We start from the raw sequence: 17,950 nt of genomic DNA, 5'->3' as shown, positions 1-17,950 counted from the left end.
AAGAGCCATGAGTGTAACTAACACATATTGACTAATTTTATCAGAATTCTTTTAAGATTTGAGAATCCTTTTAACAGTAATCTATCAAAGGATGGTCTAATCCACTGCCGCAGCCAAATTATTAACCAGGAATATGATGGGTTTTGTATGTTGTACTAATCTGTGCCATTGGGCTCACTTCATACAAGTATTCTTTTGCTCATGTTGTGGTAATGGTTCAGTCTTTGCCACTTTACGCTAGGTACGTGTGCGCCTTTTGGCTTTGCCGGAAAGTGCAGTTTTGTATATAGACTTCTGTCGAAGACTTGAGTCATTAAAATTAAAGCAAAAAAGGTGTTTGGAACATTCAAAACATATGGCAGAGTTGCTGTCATAGAACATTTTTATTCCCCAGGATGATAATTAAAATTTTCCACAAAGATAGCATTTTTTCAAAATTTCTTATTAATGTTTTTTAAAAATGTTATATTGGAAACCAAAATTTCCCTTCATTGCACAAATTTCCTAAGGATCGAGCTTCCTGGATACCCCACCTTTTCCCAGCCCTACTGAGAGTAGCTGTTATAGAACGTAATGCCAGATAGTATTATAATTCAATGAGGACTATACCAAAATGGACCAAATTCCTCTGGTATTAATTAAGAAATATTTGCTGGGTGGAATTGGTTTACTATGTTCAGAACACCAGAGAAATCATTAGAATACACAGTGGACATGGCCAAAATAGTGTTTGTATCATGGAAAGAAATGTTTTCCAGGGTTTATATTTTTGTTTATAGGGGAAGTAAGCTTAGACCTAGGAGGTGAATTTGTTGTATTGAAACTAAAAATAGTCTTAGTGGTATGTTTTGAAAGTGCTATATGTTGTACACTTCTCTCTTGAAGATAATGCACATGTTTGAGCTGATGGTGATGATGATGATGACGATGACTCTGACGACAACAACAGTAATGACGATACCAAGATGATGGTTCTCAACTTCAGGGTTTCAAAAATAACCCAATTGTCTTCCCTATCTGTTAATTAGAATAATTGACTCTTTCTGGGCCAAATTTTCTGAGGGAACCAGACAGTCTACTAGATCTCTCATAATGTGTTTTAAAACCTATAATTATGATATGAGCTGTTTTTGTGATATTATGAGCATACATGTGCTAACAACATATATGAGTTATGAGCTTCCCCAAACCAACTTATGGTCACAGAGGATTGTAATGTGTATGTGGGTTGTTGGAAAAGTGCAATGTAGACCCATGTGTTGCGTGTTGCTGGGGGGGGGGCAAAATTTCTGGATGAACCTGACCAGAAAAGTATCAAACATGCATGCAAATGTGTAAACCTAAAAAAAAAAATTATATAAAGAGCTTTTTTGTGTGATATATCATGAGCGTAATGCGCTTCCACAAACCAAATATTGACCAATAGTCACAGAGGATTGTTACTTGCACGTACATGTGGGTTGTTAGAAAAGTACAATGTAGGCCTGTATGTTACTTTTCTTTTTGACTAAACTGATGCAAGGCTTCAGGTCTAAGATAAGTCATCCTCATGACTTGTCAGGTAATGGTCTGTCAAATACAACATGTAGTACACCAAACACCTGTGCCCTATAAAAAGTACATCCAAACACCTGTGCCATTTTAAAGGGATCTATCATAAGATATAAAAATTGAACATGGACACTCGGTTTATGTAGCAAATTAAAATTGTGCATCGAAACGTCACTGCCTTTTAGAAGGTGAACATTTTGGGTTTATGCATTAATTACAATAGGCCTATATTCGATACATGTGCTACAACTGAGATAATGGTTTAGGCAGATGAAGAGGACAGAAAAAGCTTTGACATTTTGAAAGTGGTATGTGACCTAGCTATGCATTGAAGTGTACAATTTTGTACATGGTTATGTTCTCAGAATCTTCCTTCCTAAACCTTGTACAGAGTTAAAAGTCCAGGTTGATATTTTTTTCTCAATTCTAGAACATAATATTGATAAAATTGATATATTTTTACCCAATACAATTAATTTATTGGTTTCATGTCTTGTCCAATTGTGTTAGATTCATATACGATGTAGCTCAACCAATAAATCTGTGCATTGGATTCAAACCATCTAATTTTTATATCAAAATTGTACAATTTAATCCATCTGAGATGAAAAAAACATCCACCATTAATATTAAGCATCTACATGTAGGAGAAGCCTGTGGGGGCTAGTTAATATGTCAAATTTTATTTCCACTACCAGAACACTTTATCAATATGGACGCTTTACTGGTCAATTAGCCACAATTTCTACATAGAGCACGAGGTATCAGTTTCAATTACTCATCTGCCAGAGAATGTCGTCAACAAAGCTCCTGATGCTCACTTACGGATGAAAATAGTAAATTAACCACAATTTTTATGGAGCAGTTAAAGCTTTCTTGTTTTATAGCATCTCTGGAAGGTGGTGTGCAATAACAAAACCAAGAATATAATTTTGAAATTTGACTTCATTTGAATGTTAAATTTTGTAAAGTAGTATTAGTAAGCATCAAATTTTTGACACCAAATTTTGTATAATTGTAGCACTTCTTCAAGGTATTGATATATGAGTTACGATTCAAGTTCTTCAAATGGATGTTAGTGTATGAAGTGCAGTTCTAAGAAATAAAGCAATTAATATCGCCAATTACATATCACAAATCAACAGTCAAGATGTAATTATTAAAGCCTTAATGTACAATTTCCATCAAATTTTAATTTTTTTAATTCTTTATTCAAAATGTTAAAATAATATTAGTAATAACTGCCGGGAAGGGTTGCTGTCCATTTTAAGTTGAAATAACAAGGTAAAGTGAAAGAAATCCCACAGGTTATTTTGGTCATTTAATATGCAGTTCTATGGGAAGACATATTATCATAATTTTTAAAATTATGATAATATGTTGAACTTTGCTCTGTTGACCTACAAAGACAACAAATTTGGCCGATTTCATTTAGGTGCAAGTTGGGACATGTGTAAACATTACAAATATGCAAAAAAATCAGATTTGAAAAAAATTTACCAATTTCATATTATAAGGTCGTACATTATGGGTTTAATTATATATATCTCTTTCTCTGTGCTTTCATAAAGTCATGTATATGGGTATCATATTGCTTAAAAAAATGTTTTCAAAGGTTGGAACCAATTTTCATGGTGCATGTTGTGCCGATATGTTCCAGGTTTTGAAGGAATGACATAATGGTCAATTCAGTTTTAAGATCAATGTTCTTATTGATACGACAGCCTAAAACTTGATATGTATAAATGCATCTGTCAATGTCAGTCTGAAGTTGTCAATCCTGGGTTGGTATTCATACATTCATCAAGGGATATCCCATTCTGGTTGATTTCAGGATACGAATTCAAGCATTCATTGACTGATTTATACATGAATGAATGAATGAATGAATCTCAAAGGCTCTCTGAATAATGTATGTTTCTTGCATGTAGCATCAGAAGCAGTCTAAATCTACATGTTCAGGACAGAAATGTCCTTTTCGGTTGAATTTCATGACTGGCAATATATCGATCAGACTCAGTACACCGGTCGATCTTACCGTTTCCGATGTTGATTAAGATACTTCTTGCATCGATCCCGAGATGCGGAAAAACCAATAGTCATTTTGTCCCACATAAATGAATAAATAACAAAAACCCCGATCCCCGGTGGACTCACCCAAAAGGTGACGTCACACCATATGATCGTCCCTTATCCTCCTTGGTCTCCGACTGACACAGACGTGCCTATCGATTGTTCATAGCACTGTGTAGCAATTTCTCGGCCAAGGCGGGATATACGGTTGTAGTTTCGCACCTTAGGTAAAACCAAACCGGTATTGTTCGGCTGAGGATAGTTTTGACGGCATTTTCTGGCGAAAAAGTGACAAAAAACGATCCAAAACTTAGCTACATATCGTGCCTCCGTTTGTATCACGGGACACACGAGCAATTCAAAATGGCCTTTCGTTGGCGCCATTCATTTTGTTTCCCACGTAAAACAACCATTGCAGCCTGTAAGTTACAATAGATGTTTATACATACACATTGTATTTCATGTACGGTAGGTTATTGTTGCTATGTTAGGGTGATTACTCTATCGTTATGTCTTCATTACCGTCCAATAAAGCGAGTTAATCAGATATTCATACGGTGGGGATTGGTAGGGACCGTCTGACATTTTAGTAATAAAGTTAGCCAGTCCTTACTTTACCACTAACGTTAGCGACCAGCCTCCGTGCTCAGGTTTGCTTACTGGGCTTGAGTCGCGTGTTGGGGGGGTAGTGCCCCCTCCCTTTTCTCCTCGCCGCCTCGGCCCTGTCGGGCTTGCCCTTCCCTGGTGACGGAGCGGGACCCACACCCGCTCTGTTTCACCCACAGGGAGTGCTCACGATCTTCTAGATGTCTTTCTTTTGCTTAGGACTCTCCGAGTTCCAGCTTGACGATTTGGATAGGCTCCGTCATCGCCATAAGGCGAAGAAGAAATCTACCAAGGGCACTGGTAAGGTCGATACGGTGGATTCTGCTGTGACAGCCCCTATGGGTCATGGCAGGTCTGCTTAAGGGGCTCCGGTCCCCGGACAAGCAGCGGTTCCTTCGGGACTGCTAAGCGCGTCCAAAGGCTCAGCAGCCAGCGAAAGCACTGACTATACGTCGGAGCAAAGTAGCAGGCAGCAGAGCGGTACCCACCAGCGGAAACCCTAGCGGGTTTTGCAGCAGGAGGATACCAGTCGATACGGTAGATTCTGCTGTGACAGCCCCTATGGGTCATGGCAGGTCTGCTTAAGGGGCTCGGTCCCCGGACAAGCAAGCGGTTCCTTCGGGACTGCTAAGCTGGCGTCCAAAGGCTCAGCAGCCAGCGAAAGCACTGACTATACGTCGGAGCAAAGTAGCAGGCAGCAGAGCGGTAACCACCAGCGAAAACCCTAAGCGGGTTTGTAGCAGGAGGATACCAGTCCTCTAGCGAAAATCCTCACGGGTTTTTAGCAGGAGGACACCCGTCTGTTGCAGGCATATCTACAGGCTCAAACAGCCACAGTAGTAGCCAGCGACGGGCAGCATGCAAAGGTACCCGGGCTTGCCTGGGTTGAACCCTAGCATGCATGGGTTCAACAGAGGCGATACGCGGCTAACGCTGTGGGTGTAGTCTTAGCAGAACCAACTGGGGTTGTCTGCGGCAGCGTTCCATGGCGGGACCGCCGAGTGATACCCTGGGCCCTAGAATAGCTGCTGGCTGTCCACAGGGACTGGCTGGCGATTATTCAGGGGTTGGGCTCGCAGTCTCTCACGGGACAGCGACCCAGGTGCATTCGTGGCAGCTACAAAGGCGAGCTACGGCTTGACTTCAGTGGTAGCCGCTATGCACCCGCCCATAGCTGCCGTGAGTGGTCCGCCACACACAGCGACCTTGGGCGAAGCTCTAGAGGGTACAGTAGGTAGCTTGAACAGCCTAGCTGATCAACAACCCACTTATGTCCTCGAGAGCCAGCGGAGCGTGGGTGATCCATTACCGTCAATGGGTCAATTACCCTCTCTTGATCGATCACTGTCAAATCAACAGGGCATAGCTCCATTGATTGGCGCTGCCTATTCAGGTGGCGAGGTGATTGATCGGGGTATCTGCACGCTCAGCTACCCGTGGTACTAGGCAAGCTCCCTCTAGCCAAGGGACAGCCGGTATAGGGTACCCATACACGGCTTGATCCCTTGCGGGGAGCGCAGTGAGGCATGGGTACAGTGGTACACAGCCGGGAGCCCTCACGGGCACCTACGCTAGTACCGCGCGGTACCACGCCAGCACACAGCTTGATCCCCCAAACAGGGAACGCAGTGTGGCGAGGGTACAGCGGTCCACAGTTGGGAACCCTCACGGGTACCCACGCTGATACCGCACCGGTACCGCAGCACCCGCCTGAGTCGCCACAGTCTCTGTGGCAACAAGGGGGGGGGGGAGGCGGTGCTGGTACTGCAGTACCATGGGGTTACCCTGGTGGCGGATCCTTTCAGGGTCAGCTGCCGGCGGGTATGCCCGTGGTACCCGCCGCAGGGTGTTTCTTCCACGGCCTAGCACCGTGGCAAGTGTCGCCTAGCGATGGCCACGCAGTACCAACATCAGCTGTTGACCAGGCCAGCCGGCATGGGGCTAACCCAGATCTTGATCAGGGTAGGCCCCGTGCTGCTAGCGCTAGGACGACGGCTGCGAGAGCATGCGGACCCAGTGGTGCCATGGCGGATACCTCAGGGTCTTGCGGGAGTACTCCCTCTTCTGCTGGCAGGTAGTCGGCGAGCCACACAGTGGTTATGCCTTCTTACCCGCTTTCAGATGCCCGTCCTCAGTTACCGTCATCATCGGAGCATGATACGGATACTGTGGGCGAGGAAAGGAGTCGGAAGCTGAGTCGGTAGTGACATCACTACAGTCTCCTTCCCCGCTTTGCGAGGGGAGCAACAGCACTGATCTTCCTCCGGACACCCCCTAAGGGGGAGTCCATGGAGGTGGACCAGGGGATCCTTTCAGTAGGATGCTCAGCTGCTGCTTCCTCACAGGGGACGCCTGCACTCTCATTCCCGGCAAACCTCACGGGTAGATATCGTAGGGCTGTCGAGCTCAGTAGAGCTATGGACGCGGCGTGCTTACTGCGCTTCCTCTGCGTGTAACGCGGGAGGACCACAGGACCTACCTGAGGGGATCCGAGAGGGACCCAGATGTCGTCAAGCGTATCACGCTCAGACAACATCTGAGCTCTTCATGCAGGTGAGCCTATTAGCGGTGCTAACAGCTAGCCTCAACGAGAGCTCCATGGGCCTAGCCCATAGGGTGTCCACTCAGCGCCGGGGAGGGGCCTGCCACTCCAATCGCTCACGCGATGGAAAGGCAGGGTCCTTTTCTCTTTGGATGCTTCTGCGCCACGGTGGAGGACCGTGCAAAAAGAAGCTACCAACGGAGCACTCTGAAGAGGTCGGAAACTGCCCTTACCATGGGTAGGAGCTCCGACTTCAGCAGACCGTGCACCACCAACAGTACCGAGCCCACTACCTCTGCAACACCCATTTCTGGGAGGCGCAAGGGTAGCACAGGAACAGCTGGCAAGCCCGAAGAAGAGCAAGCGCTCTTCCAAGGGAAGCTAGGCAGAGCATTCCTGGGGGGCTCAGCGGGTTTTCCACAGGGGGATCTCCCAGTGGACGACCGCTTATGGCTTTCACCCAGAGGTGGGAAACCATCTCTTTGAGCGCCTGGGTATGGTCAGTGGTGAGTGGGGGGTTACAGACTGGCAACCCAGTCTCCCCACATTCGTCTGCACATTTCAGAGGTCCACAGTAGTGCCGTCAGAGGCGGCCCCAGCGTCGGGCACTACTGACAGGGATCACACAGCTTCGCACGAAGCGGGCGATTGTCCCGGTCTACCCCCCGTTCTACGGGGGATCTTGGAGCCATTGGCTCCAAGGAAGACCGGCGACGGGAGCCCCATCCGGAACCGCAGGCTGTTGAACACGTTCTTCAGGCCCAAGAGGTTCAGAATGGGGACTCTCGCCTCGGTGCTAGCCTGCCCCATCAGGGACATGGGAACAGCATCGCTAGATCTCTCGGACGCCTAACTGCATATGCCAATCGCCTCTCTAGATCGGAGGCATCTGCGCTTCTAGGTACAGGATCAAAATTACCAGTTTTGATACCGGCCATCCGGCCTGTCCATCTCTCCCAGGGTGTTTAACACTCTTGGTCAGAGCGGTGGCAGCGTACCTGAAGCACAGGGGTGTCAACATCAGTTGCTACCTGGACGTTTGGCTCATATACGGACGCACTCCACTGAAGACTACGGGTCTCATGGGGTTGATAGTCCGTAGGGTGCGGGACCCTGGATTTTTTTTTGATCAGCTAAAAAAAAAAAAAAAAGTCCAGCGTGGTCCCGACGCAGACACCACTATTTGTAGGGGCCCAGATCACCCTCACGGAGGGGTTCGCGGTGCTCTCACCCGAGCGGGTGGCGAACATGGTGCGGTGTGCCTGACTCTTGGCGAGTCTCGGGCAAAACCCGCTGTGGCATGGATGAAGGTGGTAGGCCTAATGGCCAGTATGGTAGACCTCGTACTGTACTGCCGTTTCTACGTTAGGCTTACCCAACTACACCTTCTAGCCTGCTTGCAGGCCCAGTCGTCACCAATATCCCTCGCGGTTCCGTTGTCGGAGATCGCGAGAGGAACTCTGGTGGTGGACCCATCAGCCCAATTTGACCCAGGGTGTCAGGTTTCCTGCACCCCGGTATGTCACGTAGTGACGACCATAGCGTCAAAAGCGGGGCTGGGGGTCCACATCCACGGAGACTCCGTCTCGGGCCTATGGGGGCCATAGAGACAGAGTTTCACATTAACCTCCCTCGCTTACGAGGAGGTGATCGTGGAATCACATACCGTTGTCCTGACGGATAACACAACCGTGGTAGCCTACCCCAACAGACAAGGGGACTCCGGGCCACCACGATTGAGCCTGCATGCACGACACCTGATAGGGTGGTGCAAGTTCAGGCAGATTACGATGAGAGCGATACACATCGCTGGCGTCACCAGCATCCTCGCGCACAATCTGTCACGAGGAAGGGTGTCGGGACCAGCAGAATGGTCCCTTGCTTCGCAGGTCGCTCAGGCGATCTTCAAGGGATGTACCACCCTCAAAAGATCTGTTCGCATCTCATCGCAATCATCCACTGCCGGTGTACTGATCAAGGGTCACGGACCCCCAAGCATTCACCGTGGACGCTCTGTCCATAGACTGGGGAGGGATGACAGCTTATGCAGTCCCTCCGATCTCACTACTCATGAGGGTGGTGGCCAAGATCGGGTGGGAAGACTGCATTGTCATTCTGCTAGCGGCAAGGCCGCTGGCACTCCCAGTACCAGATCTACTCCGGATGCCGGAGCGGAGGTACCAGTCTATCACTAGAGCACCTGCAGTTAGCTGCATGGCCCTTACCAGGAACACGCAGCGGAGGGATACTTTTCATCAGAAGCTGTTTTTCTCATCGCCGGGGCTAGACGGAAGTCTACCCTCCGTACGTATAGCCAGAGTCTGGCTCCATACTACGCTTGGTGCAATGAGACAAATAGCTCTCCCGCTAGAGCCTCTGTGCTACTAGTTCCGGAGTTTCTGACAGAAAAGTTCCAAGCGAGACTTCAGCGGGCCACTGGGGCCAGCTATAAGTCAGCTGTCCTCTCCATTCACCGAGGTTCGAGACGGGTCGACTATCATAGCCGATGGTTACCTTATTAGTCTACGCCTCGACGGTATGTTCAACGAGTGTCTACCTAAAAGGAAAGTGATCCTCCTAAGGGATCCCAACACAGTCTTAGATTACTTTAAGGGTCACCCTTTTGACCTTCCGTCAAAAGCGGCGCCTTCACGTAACTCTCAAGATGGCTTTCCGGTTTGGCGTTGGCTTCGGGACGGCGGTGCTGAGTTGCACACGGTCTCGAGGTTAGCTTCCGTGTTCACAAACACTGGAGCGACACTGTTTGGCGCTCTGTTCTCGTGACTCTGAAGGCGCGGTGCATACCGACATTCGTCCCTCTCCAATCCCCAGGGTTGGGCAAGGTTCGGCTGAAGCCAAAGAGAGGCTGGGGTGTCCGATAAGGCGCTGCAGCACTATTTCTTCCGAACACAAGCCTTGCGAGGGACTCACGACCGCATTCATCACCCTTACAGAGCCTTTCGGTCCAGCCGCTGTCGCAATGGCTGGTCCAGGTGTTGGTGGGGTCCGGGGATCATGAAGGTTTCGCGTCCCACGACCCACTCGACACGAGCTATCTCATCATCTTGGGTATACCGTTCGGTTGTCCCTTGAGGAGATCTAGCAGGCGGTGTCCCGGAAGCCACCTTCGCCCTTCTCTACGATACTTCCGTTTACGTTAGTAATCAGAGACGGGCGGGAGGTTTACCGGGACATTGTTCGGGTGATCATAATACGGTGGTGTACGGGTACCAGGTTTTCAGACTATACAGAATACTCGGCATGGTAAGAACCAGTGTCGCTATTCTTAACCACCAAACTTATTAAGTAAGGAGGTTTATGTCTGTGATCGCGTGGTCTTTTTGTTTCCCGACCGTTGGGGAAAATATTTTCTGACCTCGCGAAAACCATCGTTACCGCTCCCGATCCCTGATCAGATGCTGACCAATCTTGTACCTCCATCCGTCGGTTACTTGCTAGATCGATCTTTCAGATGTTGATGCAAGAAGTATCTTAATCAACATCGAAGCGGTAAGATCGACCGGTGTACTGAGTCTAGTCCCAAACAAAATGTTTGGTAGACTCATAACGGTGCGATCTTACCTTTCCGATGTTGATTATCCCGGACCCGCCACCCCTACAAGTTTGGTCCGAGTAGGGGATCCCAAGTCGGATAAGGGCGATCATATGGTGTGACGTCACCTTTTGGGTGAGTCCACCGGGGATCGGGGTTTTGTTATTTATTCATTTATGTGGGACAAAATGACTATTGGTTTTTCCGCATCTCGGGATCGATGCAAGAAGTATCTTAATCAACATCGGAAAGGTAAGATCGCACCGGTTATGAGTCTACCAAACATTTTTGTTTGGGACTATTATTGACTCCCAAAATGATTGACCTGCATTAAAACCTAACGCCCAGTTGCTTTTTGGAAAGGGGAAGGAAGGACCAAGCTTTCCGTGCCCATATGACTGTTCGCATGATGGTGCAATCGCATCACGTGGGATACCCAAGCATGCATCTAGATTTTTTTATGTTTGGTTTCGTTAGGGTTCATGATGTTCAGGATTGGGAGAGTTAGGTTTAGGGCCATTCTTCGGGTACATGTGTGACATAACTGGGGGTATTTCACACTAATGCTCCTGTGCCTGCTTTATAAATAAAACAGATAACACCATATCTTTTGCATGATAGTTACACTAATGTCTATACTCTTCAAAAATATTTTAATTTTTTTTTTACGTTGTGTTATTTTCTTGTCAGGGGTCAACAAAGGGTCGGTCACGTGTGTGACATCAGACGGATGCAAGTTTTTGGATTTTAAAATTCATTTCTAAATTCCTGTGAATGTACAAGGACCTACATATTCATACCAAATGTAGTAAAGCATTATCTTACAATTACAATGACACCAACATTGACAAGAAACATTCATGCCTAGATGTATTAATTGGGGTTTGATACTAAGCGTTTGGTAGCGTGTGTGACATTTGGTTTTGTTCGTCTGAATGTCACACACGTTACCAAACTTTTGGGTGAACAATTAAAGTATTTTATAAAAGCAAATTTGTTTCCAAATTTATTTATTATATGCCCTATAACCAACTAAATGTATTATGTAGGGAAAAACAGTGGTGTCATGTCAACAATCGCTTCATACAAACCTTCCATTAAAACTGAAATAACCGGATGGTGACACAGAAATCCACATTCTTAGGGGTAGGGATAAAACATGGGTCAGTTTTTGCTCTTTTTAAGAATATTTCAGGTGATGTTGAGCTAAAACCTTGTGTTTAGGTTCATTTTGTGATTTACTTTTATATGGCAACTACAAATCAGGTAAAAATTACATGTTTGGATTTTTTTCTTCCATAAAGTCTATTTTTAGCCTATTTGTGTGTACAATCAAGGTTTTATCACATTTGTGAGGACACAACCACAAAATGATACCATAGCAGCAAGGTATCAAGAATGTTGGTACTTATTTTGGTGTCAGTGGATAGAGGAGACCCATAGCTATACATTGATACCAAATTCAACATCATAGGGTGCTCTTAATGGAATTCCATGGCGGAGTTTGTACGTCACACACATTACCAAACTTGTCACACACGTGACCCCGGTCACGTGTGTGACTTGTTAATTATCATGAATTACGTAAAAACTAAGAATAATAATTTCCATTTAGGAAGCTGGAATGGAGGGTATAATCAGTCTACCTTTTGACATAAAATATGAAGTTCAGTTAATAAAATCTTTTCTGATGGTAAAAACAATTGCATGTTTTTGGTCACGTGTGTGACATACAAAACCAATTAATTTGTTTCGTTAATTACGAGATTGTTGTGGTTTGAAAAAATTTTCAACAGTTCTGATTTGTTTTAGTGGCGTCATAACAGCATATTTTTCAGGAAATTAAAAAAAAACAATTACAACAAGTTAAAACTGCAGTAAGTGTTAAAATGGCCCAAAAACCTTACTTTCAGACCCAAATCTAACAATTATGTTAATTTATGCAAATTAGGGTGTTGGCGATTAATTTTTCATGAAAATTACAGTTCTTAAAACTTTGAACTGTACTTGTCACAAAAAAGTTTAAAAATAAATGATACCTACAATTTGATTTTTTTCAAATTAGTTTCATTTTCTGAAGAATGGCTCTTTAGTGTTTAGGTGAATGCTGGTCTTGCTGAATTATATTATAGTTATTCCAAAATGACTTTAAACTTGGTAAGCATGATTAAATGCTGTCCTATACTTGACTCACTGTGTGATCGGAACGAACGGTTAGTGCTGATCAGCTGAAAGGAAGAAAACGGCATTACCACCAGTATAATATTAAATGAATAATGTATAGTATGCTTATATCATGTTCAGGTCAAAAGTTCTCCCAATTCAATACTTGGTTTGCATTTATTTATCATTCATGAGAGGATTACCTGTACAGCCTGCATTGTGTTGTACTGAGAATTGGGTTTCAGAACCAGAAGTGGACATGCGTTCTTGGTTGATCATTTGACACGCAGTCCTGTTTGGCGATTTAACACTTGAGAAAAGGCCTGAAAAACCCCGCTCCGCTACTGCTGAGAATATGTGTATCAGGAAGAACATACCATACAGGATGTGGTTCCATGAATTTGATTCATGACCTGCAGGAAGTTAAAGCAATATTGTGACATTTCCATAAATGTTTTTATTTTTTATTTTTCCCAAATAGTGCATGACATCAAGCAACTCAATTAATTTAAAGATTCATGAAATGACTTCCATAAGATTGTGTGTATTACATTATCATCCGTTTCCAAACCGAATCAAATGAAATTTGCACTGATATGTACAGGGAACTATCGTGCATGTGTCCTTCTTTTAATGCAGTATAGGCCTACTTTTGGAGTAAAGTAATAAAGTACAACTGGTATTTTTTATTGGGACACACTGGTTCCATGGCTGCTCTCCACTACCAGTGAATAATTTAAATGCATTAAAATGTGTATGTCAGACATCAATTTTAAAAGCATTTTTTGTTTGTTCAAATGGTTGCTTTTATCAATAATTTCCGGGTTTACGATGTAATTTCGCCAATACCAACGCCATTACCGATCGTGTGTGGATTTTGGAGTATAAAGCTTACTATATACATGATACACATGATAGCATTGAAATAATTTGTTTCAGGGGGAGTTGTGGGCATTTATAAAATTCAATTTGTCAAAAAGACTGGTGGTGTGTTTATTAGAGGACAGGCATTAAAAAGGATATACGGTATATTTTATACACTCAAAATCAATCAAACAATCAACAAACGGCAAAAATAATAGAGGCACTTTTAATATGCAATTTATGTTAATTTAGCATTAAATACTCTACTAAGTACTCACAAATGAATACAACAAAGTTACAATTTGAGTGCGTCACACCAAGATTATTCTCAAATGTTTACCCGTCTAATGTGAATGACTTCCCAGAGATAGTTATCCGATACATCATGGGCAAGAGGTCCACTGTAAGTGGATACACCAGTATAGATTACCGCAGAAATAAAACGCTTGAGGGACCGTAGTGTGGGATGTCTTATCATTTATAGTCCGTTTGGAAGTATAAACCTGTCAATCAGTCTGCCTGACCGGTTACTGTTAACACTGGTATGATAACTGCATTAGTGGGATATTTTGGTGGTATTCATTTTTTCGCTAATTTTGCAGGTCCGGTGTTTTTTCACTTTTTTAAAGATGGGCATATATTGAAATCATAATGAGTCAAAAATGCAAAATTATGTAGAATGCAGATTCTTTAATGTGTAGTTTTTAAATTACTAAGGAAAAAAGTGAAAATAAGTACCTTAAATTTTCAGTGTTAATTATATTGTGATAAAATATCTTTATGACACAGAAGTCAAAACAGTTTTTGATGACTTTTATCTTTCCTCTTTCAGCCCAACATTAAAGTGAAGCACATAACGTACATTGTTGTGAGTGAATTAGTGATGAATGCTTCTACATGTAAATGTCAGGAATTCAGATTGCCGCAGAATTTTCATCAAATAGATTGCATTTAATAGCTTGACTGGTATTAGATGCTGGTATATTTTTTGATGAGTTTTTCTTGCTTGAAATTTTTACATTTTACTGCTCCATATGAATATGTCAAGATTTTGGACCATTGAATGTTTTTGTTTTTGCATTTTTAGCCTGTTTTTAAACAATTTGTATGTTTGTTTGTTATTTTTATTTGTTTTGTCTTGGTTTTGACTTTGTTTGTTTTGATAATTGAGGAAAAAAGTAATCAGTAATTCAGTTAGGGCCGATTTATAATCCATATTCAATGCAAGTATTATTTAATCAAGTCATTTGTATCTTCTAATGAATATTTGTACCTCAATTATAGGCTATGTCAACCTTATTGTTCCTTTCGATATGATGTTGTCACATTTATTGACGAAAAAAACATAGAACATTTGGTGGCAATAGCATTCAAAGTAATATAAGATAACAAATAAAAATAAAAAAAAACAGATGAATAACAAATGCTTGTTGAACGTTCAATATCAAATAAAAAGTCTGAACAGGTCTAATTTCATAGTTTGCCTGATAAATTATCACTCTTTCATATGCCTACTCGGTCTGCTTACAACATGTGTCCATTGAACCATTTCATAACAACATGCTAACTCATGAATTTGTTTCAACATTGATATCCATCATATTTGTGCATATAGGTGTGTAGCCACCGAACCATTGCACTTTTATTACAACATGATTATACTGTAGTATGAGCGAAATTGCCTTTGAATTTGCAAACCATATATTTTTTTATTAACATCTTGTATTTACATCCAGGGTTTACAGTGACATGTTTTTATCTGTTTGAATAATATAAATGTAATTTGTCATTTTCTTGCATATTTCTGCTTAGTATACGATACGTACATTATGAATCAATAGTTGTTGTGTCATTTCTAGAAGATTATTGTTGATAATTTACAAAATGTTAAAGGATAATAAACACCTTACAAAAAGAAAGTGCACCCACTTATTTAAATGATTGTAATTTTTAACACAAGAAATTAAAAACATAACATAATTTGAATCATGTGTGGAGAATTTTGTTAGCTGCAGGGCCTAAGTGGTGATCACACATGTGTAAAAAGAAATCAGGAATTATGATTGAATTTGAAAAATAATTTGCACCAAATTTGAGGAGAAATACAGTGTGCAATATGCTTTAATACCCAGTATTGTTAGATGTTCCGCTTACCAGAAATGTGTGGCAGTCAGTGTGTGTCATGATCATGAATGAACAAGAAGCCAAGCTGACCATGGTCTTTTCAATTTGGAGATCAGAACCGCAGTATCATCCATCAAAGCAAATCTTTATTATCAGAGACTAAAATACAGTCACTCAAATTTCATTAATTTCTCAATCAATCTGATTTCTTTTATATAAATGTGGTATTATACTGCTGCAGCTAACAATTTCTCCATTGGTGAATCATACAAAATTAATTATTGTGTTTTTATTACTTGTGTTGAAAATCATAACCAAGCACATGTACTCGAATAAGTAGCAACTTTTATTTTGTGTGTAAAATTATTATGCTCGACTGACTTTATTTGCAGGTATGTATGACGATGCTAGTTAATTTGTTTCAACATCACTATCATATTTAAGTCATTGGGTTGTATCATTGTTTCCGCTCTGATTTTTTATCCATTGGACCATATATTACTTACACCAGGAAAATTACTTTCTCAGATGTTAAACTATGTCATACAATCAATGTCTGACATTACAGCATGTTTGTGTGTTCTTAGCTCTGTAAACCAATCCTGTTTACATCTTATGGTTATGTAGGAAAGAGCCCAATCCATACATAAGGGATAATGTGTATGTTGGGCTCTTAGGATTCCCTTTTATTTACCCACCACTATCACTCAAATTGCCCATATTGTTTTACAAACTCATGTTCTGTCAACCAAGCATCTTAGATTTCACCTGAATTAATCGCTCAAAGACCCCCATTTGAACCCCATTATCTAGCATTTGAATTCATCATTTATATTTATTTATTCTAAGAAACAATAAAGGTGACATTTTTGTCATTTTGGTTGACTTTCTCAGATTTTCTGCAGTAAAAAAAAATTACAGAATCATTTGCATGCACAATATACACCAGCTACCAAAATGTTTGATGACTAAACACTGAAAGTGTGTGTTTAGCTTTATAGGGTCAAACTGCTTGTTGTTTCAGATCAAATCTGTAGTGCGTATTCAATATGTATGGCGCTGAATATTTTTGTAATTTGTCTTTTTTCTGTTTTTACTTACAGTCCAGCGATGTGTCTGTTTTTGAGATCAACATTCGATTCATCGGCGGTATGCTGTCCATGTTTGCATTGACGGGTGACGAGGTAGGCATACTTATAACAGGTTAAATTTCACTGCATGGCTCACGGCGTGAAATTCGCCACTGCATTATGCATTGGTTGCTTAGAGAAAGCCAAGGCTTTTGGATGCGCAAAATAAAACTTGATTTTCCAATGATGGAATGGCGAATCCAAAACTAAACTAATAAACTCACTAGCCTGCAAACCCTTAGAGAGGGAGAATTTGGAGAAACAAGCTTTCAAGATACAATTCAAAATACAGTAGTTGGCCTTGGCACCTTTCAGTTACTTGGGACTGGAAGTGCCTTTTAAAATAATGAAGTGAAAGACAAAATTGGGAATTTAACTATGAAACTATGAAAAATATGGTGTCAAAATCATGATCCTAAGGCGGAAGATTTAGATGCTAATTTAAGGTGGCACACAGGATCACTCAAAGTGGCAAATTTAAGACATTGTTTTGTATTGTATCTTTAAAAGTAATGATGATAAGTACATAAAAGTATACATTTTCAGAAAGGAAATGATGCAAGGAATCCAACTAGTACGGCAGATTTCTGCAAAAATGAGCACTTTTTGAGAAAAGTGCTAAAATAGATTTTCCATGCCAATTTTTTTCGGTCCGCCATAACAACTTACCCTAAATATCAAAATATCAAGATTCTGAAAACATAATAATGAGTGATCCTGTGTGCCCCCTTAATTGAGATATTTGGAAGAATATAGAGAAATGAGTATGGGTTCTAAAACGAATGCTAAATGAGTTTTTTTTTAAAGATTTTTTTAAACTAAATTTTAAATTCAGAAGTCATTTTTGAGTGTTCAGAAGTACACGGCATAAAATAAATATCAATTGTTTTATACCTAAACAATGGGACTATCAAATCAAATAAATTTTCTTCCAAATTTGTCTCGGAATTTTTTGATTTTGTGGCAAAAAACTGAAAAAGAAAAAGGAAATAAAAATTGAATTTGCTGTTTCAGCTGACATGGATACGCTAAGAAAAATGAATGCACACAGCGACTTTGAGACGTAACAATTTTTTTAGTCTAACCTGTATTCTTTCCTGACTCATCCCAGCAAATATCAAGATTGACAATATTAACGCAACCCAAGCAAACAAGCCTCCGCTGATTCTATCACTTCTTCTCAAGATGTCTTAGATTCAAATACAGATTGATGTACGCTAAATCTTCCAGTACCCCTCCAGAGAGGATGCTTTTAAAGATGTGCCGATTTGATTTCTCCATTAGTACGCAAATCTTGGGAATACTCCCGTCACTATATATTTGGGATGTAATCAATTCATGGAT

General features: G+C 42.0%; 1 protein-coding gene across 1 annotated transcript in view; it reads left to right on the top strand.

Moving 5' to 3' along the window:
* The window catches only part of LOC140143973 (mannosyl-oligosaccharide 1,2-alpha-mannosidase IA-like), a 94,648-nt gene that overhangs the window by 19,072 nt on the left and 57,626 nt on the right, over positions 1 to 17,950 (top strand). The window contains exon 3 of the mRNA XM_072165806.1: positions 16,580 to 16,660. Within this exon, the coding sequence (XP_072021907.1) occupies positions 16,580 to 16,660 (81 nt within the window). The remainder of the gene's footprint in view (positions 1 to 16,579; positions 16,661 to 17,950) is intronic.

Source organism: Amphiura filiformis, unplaced genomic scaffold (genome assembly GCF_039555335.1).
Source record: "Amphiura filiformis unplaced genomic scaffold, Afil_fr2py scaffold_35, whole genome shotgun sequence".
Lineage (NCBI taxonomy): Eukaryota > Metazoa > Echinodermata > Ophiuroidea > Amphilepidida > Amphiuridae > Amphiura > Amphiura filiformis.
Note: the sequence above shows the minus strand (reverse complement) of the source record. Positions and strands in the feature narration are given on the sequence as shown.